The sequence below is a fragment of the Drosophila serrata genome, unplaced genomic scaffold (genome assembly GCF_035046125.1).
Source record: "Drosophila serrata isolate PLE 108 unplaced genomic scaffold, ASM3504612v1 contig_347, whole genome shotgun sequence".
NCBI lineage: Eukaryota > Metazoa > Arthropoda > Insecta > Diptera > Drosophilidae > Drosophila > Drosophila serrata.
In genome coordinates this window covers 292,135-304,685 of record NW_028257245.1, presented here as the reverse complement: position 1 = coordinate 304,685, position 12,551 = coordinate 292,135, and the positions used below count along the sequence as shown (strand labels likewise).

General features: G+C 34.9%; 1 protein-coding gene across 2 annotated transcripts; it reads right to left on the bottom strand.

Moving 5' to 3' along the window:
* Positions 1–8,413: 8,413 nt before the first annotated feature.
* Positions 8,414–10,963, bottom strand: LOC110179060 (uncharacterized). 2 transcript variants are annotated; one of them, XM_020946420.2, is made up of 7 exons: positions 9,926–10,963; positions 9,738–9,860; positions 9,415–9,615; positions 9,285–9,353; positions 9,074–9,217; positions 8,948–9,007; positions 8,414–8,812 (listed from the first exon to the last, which is right to left on the bottom strand). In XM_020946420.2, exons 1-7 carry the CDS (start codon positions 10,706–10,708, stop codon positions 8,414–8,416), a joined length of 1,779 nt encoding a protein of 592 aa, XP_020802079.2. In that variant the 5' UTR covers positions 10,709–10,963. The 2 variants fall into 2 exon arrangements, with proteins under 2 accessions (XP_020802079.2, XP_020802080.2); XM_020946421.2 differs by lacking the exon at positions 8,948–9,007.
* Between the last annotated feature and the right edge of the window lie 1,588 nt (positions 10,964–12,551).

The window sequence follows — 12,551 nt, the reverse complement described above, 5'->3', positions numbered from 1 at the left end:
TGATAAAAATAAAATAAAATTTACAAAATTTCCACAACCGCAAATGGCAAAGAGAGCCAAAGACAAAAACCAAAATGCAAAGTGCAGGCAAAAGAGTCTGGATTTTTTTGTGGGTCACAAGGTCGGGATTTGGTTTGTTTTTTTAAAGGGGGAATCCCCTCAAACTACTGTCCTCAGTGTGGCAGAACCTGATGCCTGTTCCATGCCTTTTACCTGGTGACCTTAGCTAAGGGAACTTTCAATTTTCTTGAGCAAATGAGATGCGTCTCTCTGGGAAGCCCTTGAGGTGGACTAAAGCCACATTTTGACCTATTTAGAAGTGATCAGTTGGGCTTAAATTTAATAATTCAATTAATTTAATTTAATAAAACAATATAAACATAATAAGTTGTCATTTTCTTTTGTACTTTAAGCTCAATTTTATTTAGTTATATAGGTTACAAGAATCTTAAAGCTAAGTGCCAACAGAAAATGTATGTTACAGACAGAAGAAGTCATCGCCGACTCAATAAAGTATATATATTCTTGATCTGCATCATTAACCGAGTTGATGTAGACATATCATTTTTGGTCTTTCAGTTTAATTCTAAACAAAATCGTTTAATTAACATGTAAGTTCCTGAAAGGCTTAAGTCTTGCAACACAATTGGTTGCAGTGCAACATTTACCTACAAATGTTCCTTAATGTGAGTGTTAAGCAACATGTTCTTGGCAACATTTGCCTTACTATGTCAACATTTTCTTCTGCTGTTCGACTTATTTAATGCAAGTTTTTCATAAATTATTAAGAACTAAATAATTAGACAACGATAACTAGCTCCCTTTTATTACACCCCCATTGCACTAGGTACTAGGATATCTCTTAGTCGATCCCACTAAACTGTAGCTTTGTTTTCTAACTAAAATATAATAATAAAAAACTCTATTTGGCTGCCTGTTTTACTCGCATATTATGTTCGTGTTTTATGAGCATTTTGAAAAAGATCTAACCACGTTGCTGTTCTGCCTAATTTGGCTGTTCAATTAGCAAATTATCCGTGAAAATTCAATTGCAGTCTCTCGGAGGCTGTGGCGCCTCAATTAGAACGCTGTAATTACTAGACAGCCCCTCAATCAGTCAGTCACTCAGTCAGTCAATCCGTCCATCAACGTTGCAAGCGCGTGTCATAATGTTTATGACAGAAAACTAGAAAAACAGACAGGCAAAAGACCTGCACTTTGTCTCTGTTTTTTTTCGGAATTGTTTGTGTTTTATCCAAGACAATCTAGTGGAAACATGGCTTACATGTTGGCCTGGCCAAGACCCCAAATGCGCCCCAAATCCTTGCCCAGCGATCTGACCCCCTGAACCCCAGGTGAGTTGGTTCGTTTTTTTCGACTAGATCTTCATTGCGTTTCCAGTTAAGGTTTCCAGTTTTGGTTTCAGTTTCGGTTTCGCACTTTTGAGGTTTTTTTAGTTTTTTAAGGCAAAATGTCAGCGGGGTTAGATGCTATATGTATGTATATCTAGTGGAACAGGTACATTATATTGGCTTTAATCAGTGGCAAGATTGTTGCACTTGCTTTCAAGAGAGAGAGAAGATCAAATCAAAGATGATTTTTAGTTACTGATTGTGGGGAACTTTAAACTGTCTAACAAGTGTTTAAAATATTAAACATTCAGAAAACTTGTACCCTTTTTTTTCCGCTTTAGTATGTTGGGGCATAATTTGAGGCATTGCTCAACCGACTTAGGGGGCTGTTATGCAACAGTTGTCATTATGCATTATGCGCTGCTGGCTTTTTATTTTTTTCTTTCCCCTGCTTCGGTTTGGGCCGCGGCATTAATGTCACCAGCTCATCGTTGTTCTGGCCACGATGACTGGGCTAAGTGCACGCAGCAACAAAAAAAAAAAAAACAGGTCCAACTAACTCCGGGTACAAGTAACTTTACGAGTTAAAAGTTACAGGCCATAACCATTAACATACCCGGCTTTCATTGGGGGCTTCGTTAGGCGGCCAACGAGGCTCGTTAACTTGGCGGAGAATAAGCCATCTGCCACTCGATTCCATTTGCCACATATACCATATATATGTATATATACTATAATTATATAGATACTATATCCGAAAACTACCTGCAATAGGACTCTAATGAACTGTTGATGGATTTGCGCAAATATTTTACTATATTAAAAGCCGTTTGGCTTTTAATCCAAGGAAGTGTTGCAAGAACGGAGAGGGGAAATTTGGAAAATATAGGGAATTATTATTGAAAATGAGGAATTTAATAGAATTAAAAGAGCGTCAAAAAATAATTGATTTACAAGACTCAAAAATTATTATAAATAAGTAAAATAACTATAATAAAATCTAAATAGTCAATAAAATATTTTCTTCCCTTTAATTTTTGTTTTTTCCCCTTTTATTCCTTATTAATCGACTTAAAAAAGTATATTGATATTTTTGCTATTTTCCTTCTCTTTTCTAAACTTTTTTTATTGGAAGCAATTTAATTAATTCTAAGTCATGCACTAAGTAAAAGAATTACAATAACACCTTCAGAAATAATAAATATATATCCTTTTCTTTAATCCATTTTATATTCCATTGAAATGATACTTTAATTTTCTGAGAAATATATTGAGATGTTTTTTTTTTCATTGAAAATAAATTAATTAAGTCAAAAAGCAAATAAAATAAAAACAATTATACCCTAAGAAGTCATGAATACTTTTATTTCTCATTAATTCATTTTAGTTTAAATTTTAATTCCTCTATAATTTTTAAACAAATCTCTAAAACTAGATCTCTGAGATATTCTTTCTCCTTCTTAAATTTGTTTATTGTAAACAAATGAATTAATATTTAGTCAAACCATTAATAAAATAAATGCAAAAATACCATACGAAGCAAAAAATATATACTTAATATTTATTTATTTTATATTTTTCGTTCTTCTTTTATTAATTGACAATTATCTAGTAATAGTTCTGCAAAATATCCTTTTCCTTTCAAATATTTTTTAAAAGCAATGTCTTAACTAACTCTAAGCAAAGTCTAAAATTAAATAAATCTATTCTCTGTCCTCTAATCCATTTTATTTTCAATTTGAATTCTTCTGCAAATTTTTGATAAATCTTTAGATAGACTATTTACAAAATATCCTGTCCTTTTCTTAAATATTTTTGAATGGAGATAATTTAACTAACTCTTAGCTGATCCTTAAATAAAACAAACCTAGTAAAAAATTAAGAAGCGAATGAAATATTCTCCATCCTCTAATTTATTTTATTTTCCATTTTAATTATTCTTTAATCTTTTGTGAAATTTTTACAAAATTACCTATTCCATTTCCTAAATATTATTTACTAGCAACGAATTAACTAATTCTTAGCCAAGCAATGAGCCATGAAAATTCCACATAATCTTCTAATTAACTCACAAACGATTTGCTTAATCGAAAAAAATACACAATAAAAACTAATTTCGTTTGAACTTAACTCGGCTGAGAGCCAATTCTTTACATCAAGAGCTTTATTTATTTTTTTTTTTTTGTTTTGTGCCCAATCGCCGGTTCGAATTTAATTGGAAAAGGCGTTGCCAACCGGCCATTCTCTTGGCCAGGCCAAAATGATTCGTTTAATTCGGCGCAAAGGTTGCAGACTCCGCTTCTAATTCTAATTCTTAATTCTAAATTCTAAATTTAATTCTTATTCCGACTCGAATTCAGACACTTCTCCGAGTCCGATGTCAGGTGGCATTTATTTGTTTGTTCAGCCATTAAAGTAATTATAGTATTAATAAATCTCGCCGCTGGCTGCCAACGAAGGTCGCCCCACAATAATATCAAATTTTTTGTGATTTGTGTTGTTTAAAGCGCTTTTGAAAGGCATTTTGGATACCGATCACCTGGCCGATCAATGGCCGTGCAGAACTTATTGTTTTGTTAAATGAGCCGCAAATTGGAAATCACTTTTGTTCAGTTCTCCGAAGAAGCTTGTGCAATCTGCCACTTAAATCGAAATAAAGTTATGCACTTACAAAGCTACAAAACTGTGAACAGTAAACGATCATTCATTGGAATAATACCAGATGGATGCTCATAATTGAAACATCAACTTTAAAAATTTTATATGAAATTTACATAATAAGCGGGGGGGCAATAAATTCACGACCAAAAAAGGGGGGCATTGTTTTTAATGGGCAATTTTTTGATAAGATTTCTCATGATTGCATCAATCGATTTGCATAACTCTCCCGCCAAAATCGGAGCATTCATTACGAAAAAAAATGAACGCATCGTATCGTCTGGTCAATAAACTTATTGACCGACTTAGATATGACACCTGAACACTATATATATATATATCTCTATCTGGCTAAAAGAGACGCCCCCTCGCCGGTTTGCCTTCAACGCGTCCAGCTTGCTGCTCCACTTTCATGGCATTTACTTTCGCTTTCTGTTTTCAGTTTTCTGTTTTCAATTTTCAGTTTTATTGCTGTTTTTTTTCTGTATTTTTTCTGTCTGTTGATATTTTCGATTTTGGCCAGAGCTCTCATCGCCGCTTTGTTGTGTGGCTTTTGGGCATCGGCTTATTGGGTTATGGCCCAAAGCGTTGACGGCTGCTGGGCTGCGTTTTTTTTTTTTTTGGCCCAAAGCTTATCTGGCTTGAGCCATCGCCACTGATGGGCGACCTTGAGACCGTTACCGGTTTCTTCGGGCCTGGCCAGTCTTGCATGAGGTTTGTTTGGTTTTTTCCTCTTTTCAATCCGCTTTTTGCTCTGGCTCTGACACTGTCCATCTTCAATCGTGGTCGAAACTAGGGGTCAGTCCAATGGGTTAACAGGTAGTTAACCTCTGAAAATTCCAGAAAAAATACCATATCTTAGGGAAGAAAATTGAACAGGAAAAGTGTAAGATAGAATGCTCTTGGAAGTGCTTTCAAAAGGTAGTTAACCTCGAAAAATCCAGAATTTTTCCATAACTAAGGAGAGAAAATTGAAGAGGAAAAATATGTTCTTGGAAGAAGGAAGTTAACCTCTGAAAATTCCAGAAACTTTTCCATATCTTTGGGGTAAAAATTAAAGAGGAAAATATTGTTCTTGACAGTGTTTTTAGAAGGTAGTTAACCTCTAAAAAATTCCAGAAAATGTTCCATATCTTTAAAAAGAAAATCGAAGAGGAAAAGTGTAAAAGAGAATGCTCTTGGAAAATGATTTTTAAGTATAGTTAACCTCTGAAAATTACAGAAAATTGTCTATATCTTGGGGGAGAAAATTGAAGAGGAAAAGTGTAAGAGAGAATGCTCTTTGAAGTCGATTTTTAAATATAGTTAACCTCTGAAAATTCCAGAAAATTTTCCATATCTTTAAAAGAAAATAGAAGAGGTAAAGTGTAAAAGAAAATGCTTTTGAAAAGAATTTAAAAGGTAGTTAACCAAGAAAAAGAATGCTTTTAAAAATGCTTTTGAAATAAATATTATTTTTTTTATTATAAATTAAGTTTGTAATTATTAGGAAACTTTTCAATCATTGTTAATTGATTACCACTCACTCTTCTTTACTTTTTTTTAGTATCTCCTTACTATATTTTATATTGCGTCCTCAACAGAAATATTTTAAATTAACCTGTTAATTATTTACAATTTAATTTCAAGCTTTCAAAAACTCACAAAACAATATTATTTCTTCCCATATGGCAGTCATAAAAGAATAATAAAACTCTCCCTTTTTTTGGCGCATTGCCAATACATATATATATATATATATATATATATATATATATATATTTGCTAAGTGATTTTTGGCTTTTGTTAATTGATTTATGAAGCAATTAACGCATTCGTGTCTTCTTCGCGCTGTTGCCAAATTTCGGTAGCCAGACTCGATTAATGAGCGATCGCTAATCATTCCCCTCTCACCTCTTAAACACATTTCCCTTCCCCCCGAAATTCCCCAATCCCGTCGTAAAGTTGTTTTGGGATAGACCTGACCTATGGCCAGCATTTTGAGTTGAGGCTTAGCCCAGTTAGCAAGTTCGTTGCCTAAGTCTTTTGTTTGGCACACATGGGCAACGGGGAATTTCGGTGCTTTTCCCCTTTTTTTTTTAGCTTTTTAGCAGCTTTGTGTATATGAAATACAGTGGAAGCTCAATAAAAGGGAAATAATTAATAATTTTTTATTAAATTAATACATTAACTTTTGGTCGAGAAGTTTTTTCCTGTTTAAATTCTTGTTAAAAGCACGGAAATGATATTTTTATATTATTAGTACAATTTGTATTACTTTTAATTGATATTAAATTTCTAAAATATATATATATATAGAGTGCCCACTGTAATCCTCCACAACTCACCTTAAATATGTATATACAATATAAAGATGCGGCTTGCCAAACTTAATTGCAATGCGAACTTTTTTACACACACAAAACAACACTTTTGAGCGCCCAAAAAAATATATAATTGAGTTCATTAACAATTTCAAAATGCAAATAAACCAGCACAGAAACCGCACACAAAACAAAATAAAAATAAAAATCAACAAATAAACAAAAACCTAAGCAGAGGTCTTTTTAAATTAAAAAACGCGACAACTAAACGGCCCGCAAAATGTCACTTGGTCTTGTGAAAGATTCACGCATAACTGAAAGCCAAATCTCCGAATGGAAAAATGTGCGGCTCCGTTTCAGCCACTTTGGCGACAGAGACAGCACACAGAAAGAGAGAGAGAGATAGAAAAAGAGAGAGTGAGAGAAAGAGTAAAAGAGAACGAGAGAAAGCACGAGGTAAAAGCATTTAAATGCAGAAAGAAAGTGACACAACGCCCGCTCCACTGCCCAAAAAGTCGAGTACATAGACCCAAAGAAAGGTAATGAGGAAAACACGATTATCGAGAGTCGAAGACTGAGAGAAAGATATAAAAGAGGTCTTGAAAATCTATCTATAATATATTTATAAAAGATATATAAATAATAAGAAAATATCATAATATTATGTAGTTTTTATTAAAGTAGAGTGTCTGAGAGAAAGGAGGTACAACAAGATAGAGTTATTTATAAATGGAGATATTTATAAATATAGATATTTCAAAAAATATAAAAATAATATCAAAATAATAATAATAAAAACAAGATAAATAAAGAAAATAGAAAGATATAGGGTGAGAAAGGAGGAGGTGAGAATGCAGCTCTAAAGGTAGCGATAAAAATATATAAATAATAATAAAAAACGACATATTTATAAATATATGTATACAGTATAAAAATAATAATATATTAATAATAATATTATATTGATAATAATATTACATTTTTATATTATTTATATTTTTTTCAAATGTTATATTAACATATTATTATTTTGATATTGTTTTTATAAATTTATAAATATTTCAATATTTTTGGAGCTTCTATATGTCTCCTTTCTCCCTTTGGTTTTCTAATACAATAAAATCAAATTAGAAATAAAAGATTAAAAATATATTAATTTAATAAAAACAAGCATGCTTATGTTTTTCCAAGATTTCTAATTAATTTCTATATTCTTTTATTTGATATTTTCCTCCAACTCAGTTCAAAGCATAAATAATAAAAAGCGACATATTTATAAAAATATGTATAAAGCATAAAAATAATAATATTAGAATAAAACTAATATTATATTTTTCTATTATTTATATATATTTTTAAATATTATGTTATCATATAATTAGTTTGATATTATTTTTCTAAATATCTCTATACTTTTTGCAGCTCCTATATCACCACCTTTTTCTCTTTCTCAAACACTCTAATTTAAAAAAAAAAAAAGATAACTAGAAATGGAAGATTAAAAAATATTAACTTAATAAAAACAAAATTTATATATTTTTTCCTAAGACTTACTACTATTTTCCATACTCTTTTATTTTATATTCCTCTCATACTAAGCTCGAAGCACCTCAAAGAAAACCTTACTTCAAAGTTCACTGCTCTTTGTGATACCCTTTAAGCCCCCCATCTAAAAATGTTAACCCCTCAAAAAGTTCACTTAAACTTTAATTTAAATGTTGCTTCCGCATTTGAGCGATTTCCCAATTTATTTAGCGATTTGCCCCACCGAATCCTAAGGGGGAGTGGCACCCAGAGAGGTTCCAAATGAATTCCAGCGGATCTGTTGCATCAGCCACCGTCCAGGCCAAGTTACGCCATTTGATTTAAGGCCCTTTTTTACGCTTTCTTAGCTGCCCAAGTGACCAACACACAACAAAGTCTTCCTCCGCATTTCTTTTTTCACTTTGTTTAATTATTTATTACAAGCTAGCAAAAAAAAAAAACACACAACAATTAACGTAACTATATGGTAAATCGAAATGAAAACAAACGGAGAAATTAATGATGCAACCCGGAATGGGATTACACATTAATATTTCTCCATCTCATCGGTGGCTTCTAGAATGGCTCAAAGTCATGATTGTGCGGTGACCAGGATCGATGATGATCCGCCGGTTTGGCATGATGGCCATTACTGCTGCTGGCCAGGATGCCCTTGACGGCACCCGAGGCACCACCAGAGGCACCCAGCCCGGCATTTAGTATAATTCCCAGGGCATTGCTCACCAGATGCGAAGCCACCTGCTTCACAAATCCTCCGGAATCAAAGTGATTTGCCGCAGCAGCTGCCCAACCACCGCCTCCCTCCTTCTTTTTCCGTGGGCGTGGCAATTCCGCACTGCCATGCCTCTCCTCGGAACCCTCCTCCGAGTTTTGCCGGAAATTGGCCTCAAAAAAACTGGTTATTAGGTTCTTGGTGAAGGTCAAGGGTTGCGGTGGTCCCTCCTCCTCGGGATCCTAAAAGAAAAATGTAACAATTTTCTCATATAATTTAATATAGTTTAAAAATCTGTTTATAAGGTTAGTAGCACAGTTAAGAGTTGGGTAATGAAAGGAATCAAGTTTGAAGTAAAATAAAAGAAGGATAAATACTGCGCTAGCTGCAGCCACAACGGTGCCCAGAAAGTTGCCCAGAAATTGGCCATTGGCTATCTGAAAATATAGGTAATTAATTAATTAAATAATAAATTTATATTATGTGTCAATTGTTATTCTTACCGCTCCACCGCCTCCAGAAAGACCATCCAAGGCGGTGCCCACATATTTACCCAGAACCAGGCCAAAGTTCTTTTTGCCGCCAAGAAGTCCAGAAATTAGCGAAGTAGAAGTTTGTATCAAACCCTCAATGTCCAGGCCACCAGGCTAAAAAGGACACTCTATTAAATACAACTTCTTCAAGGACTTTCCCCCCCCCCACACTTAAACTCACCCCAAATAAAGTGGAAACAACGCCTGTGAGGGCTCCTATGAGAGCTCCCACATCCGAGCCACCTTCGCCCTGGAAATGTTTCAAATCAGAACTCATTCTATATGATTTAAAAGTATTTCCAGAGACTCACACCGCTCAGGCTTCCTATGATTCCAACAAGACCACCTCCTCCTGTGGCTCCTCCTCCGCCATCACCTTCCATTTCGCCATCTTCGTCTCCATCATCCGTGGCCAATTCCGAGGATCCTGCGGCAACAGCTTCCGTTTCCTGTTTCTCAGGCTTGACATTCACTTGGACTTTACTTTTCGCCTTGGCTGTAACATTTGGCGACTTCAAGAGGCCATTAGAAGAGGGTTAGGTGAACCAAGTCGGCATTGGGTTAGCTCAGGAATTGCTTCAGGGTTCTACTTTCAGGTTAGTCACAAAGAGTTTGAAACTATTGTTTGACTTACTTTTTCGGCAAACTCCCCATCCTCCAGCTCAGTTGGATCCAGTGGCTCTATTTTCAGCTGTCTTGGAGGTCGATGCTCGACCATATTCTCTCGGAAGTCATCCTGGAAGCGCAAGTCATGAGCCTGATGTGTAAGAAAGTCATTTTTCTTAACACTGTTCGATTTCTCCGGTGTTTTTCCGGACATACCTGTGATAGTATGGATTTGATAATCCTCATTTCCTGCGGCATTTCTTGTTGTTCCCCCGGCTGCTTCTCCTGCTCCTCCAATTCCGCCTCCATCTCCTTTTTGACTTGCCTTTTGTGAATCACCTTTTGCTTGGCCTTGGCCAGGACACCATCTTCCGAAGCTGTTTCCAGTAAATGTTGCAATGCACCTTCGATTTTGGCCTCCAGTTCGGTTTTCATCTGCGGCACCTGCTTGAGAATGTTGAGCCTCAACTGACCCAATCTCTCGCCCAAATGCGGTTTATCCGTAATGTCAGCGGAGAGCTCCTGCTGATGCAGTTCCTCCGCCTTCTGCTGCTGGGCCATCTCCTTTAACTCCGACCGGAACTCGTGATCATCCTTGGAATGCGCCAGCACATCCATTACACGGGTGAGAATTCCCAAAGCTCTCTGATCCCTGGACAACTGATGCTCAATGGCATCGATCTTGGCCAGCACCAGGTTGCTTTCCGTGAGATTTGTCTGATGAACTAACTCCCTTATGGCCTCCACTAGATTCTGTTCCATTTGCTCCTCCGCCTGTCGAGCTCCATTAAGTACTCCTATGCCAGTCACAGCTCTAAGCTCCTCCCTGGGCAGAATCCTCTCCAGCCTGCGATAGGCAGTGATTGCTTTAAGGTAATGTGATTGCAACTCCATTCCCTGAATACCGGGCCTGCAGTCAGCGAATCCTGGCAAAAGGACTAATCCCAGGCCCAGCAATAAAAGCAGGAGCAACGATCGCGGCACTCGCAGGTTCTCCATTGGCTGATCGAAATGAAACTGCGACCAGGAGGCAACGATACTGTCTCATATAACATTGTCTGGTCGATGGATGGATCGATCCATTCACGGTTTGTTGCATCCCAGATCCTCCCACAAGACCGCCTCCACTTTGACCATATTGTTGGTGACTTTTGCCGATTGTGCAATATGTGAAGCCGATCAGTGTGGCATTTCTTGGCCTGCTTCTTTGAACGAAAATTTTCCGACATCTTAATTAGGGGGCGGTGTCTTCTTTTCCACGAGCTAGTTGAGTTTTCCGGCTGAAACCAGGTGACATTACTCAATCATAAATGAAATTCAATCAAAGAAATTTTCAATTTAAATTTTGATTTCATTTTTAAAATATAGTATTCCATATAGTCTATATTTTTTTCCCTTCTTAAACTAATGCTTATATTAATAACTATTATTATACCTAAAGACCTATCTTAAACTTCAAATAAACTTTAAGTTAATATAATTAATCATAATTATATAGAAGTATGTAGCTTCCCTGTCTAAATTATGATGAGTTGTAATTACTATTCTTCACACCCATTTTCATAAGTTTCAAGTTTACTAAGATTTTCAGAATCAGAAGCCATTTAGACATTCTGCTAATGGGGCCATTTCCCCCTTACCGGTCACTGAGAGGTAATTGAAATTAAGGTCTTACATAAAAGCAAAGCTCTTAAAAAACAAGCCGAAAAAAATGTGTGTGGAAAATGGAAAAGTGAAGACAGGTGCAGGTGTCGCAGTTATGCGTGACTGTTAATTAGCATCGGCCATTAGATAAATGGATTAAGCTAGGCCCCCGTGATGATCGCTGGGGTTACTGACTGCGACTGGGATTATCCTAAGGGGAGGGGGGAGGTTATTACGTGAGTGGAAATTGCATGGGCGGCGACCAAGGGGGGGAGTGAACAAAAGCCAGGTAGTCCAAGTCCAAGCCGCAACTCGTCACGCTCGTTTAACCTTTCAAGTGCGCAGAGATCGGCTGGCAAAGAGGGGTTAAGACAGGGGGTCGGTTTGGATCGGATCGGATCGGCATGACATAAGCGTTAAACGCAATTCCCACCGTTGAAGCGTGCCTCGCTGGGGTTAACTTAAGCAAACAAAAAAATAAACAAACAAAAAAATAACAAAGGAAATATACAGAGAAAAATTTAAGAAACAGATTAAGAGAAATATAAATGTATAATGAATACAATAAATAAACATTAAAATTTAATATATATATTTTAATAATAAAAAGAAAAAATTCACAAAGAAAAACTTAAATTGAACCAGAAGAATATTTAAAAATATGAATTAACACACAATTATTAATCAAAGTTGTAAAATTATATATATTTACTTCAATAAAATAGAATCAATTCATAAAAAAACAAGTTTTCATTAAAAAACAATTTTACAAAATATGAAAAGCCTAAGAAATTTTTACAACAATTTTAAAATACAAGATTTAATTTTTTTAAGCTAAAAAAAAAGATGAAAATCATTTAAAGTAAATATAGATACATCAATCAAGTCTTAATTAAAAAAAAAACAAAAATGATTTCTTTTAAGCTTAAAGAGAAGAAGAAAATTATTTAAAGTAAATTCAATTAAATTAATCAAATCCCATTTTTAAAATTACAATAATTGATTCTTTTGCACTGAAAGAGAAAAAGAAATCAAGTAAACTAATTTGAAATGAATCAATCAAAAGCTAAGTAATTAAAAAATTAAATACATTACAATCATATTTGTATCAATTGGAGTTACAATTTTAAATAAAAGATTAAGGATATATGAAGTTACCTGAAAAATATTTTTATTCCCTTTAAATTCTAAATAAAAT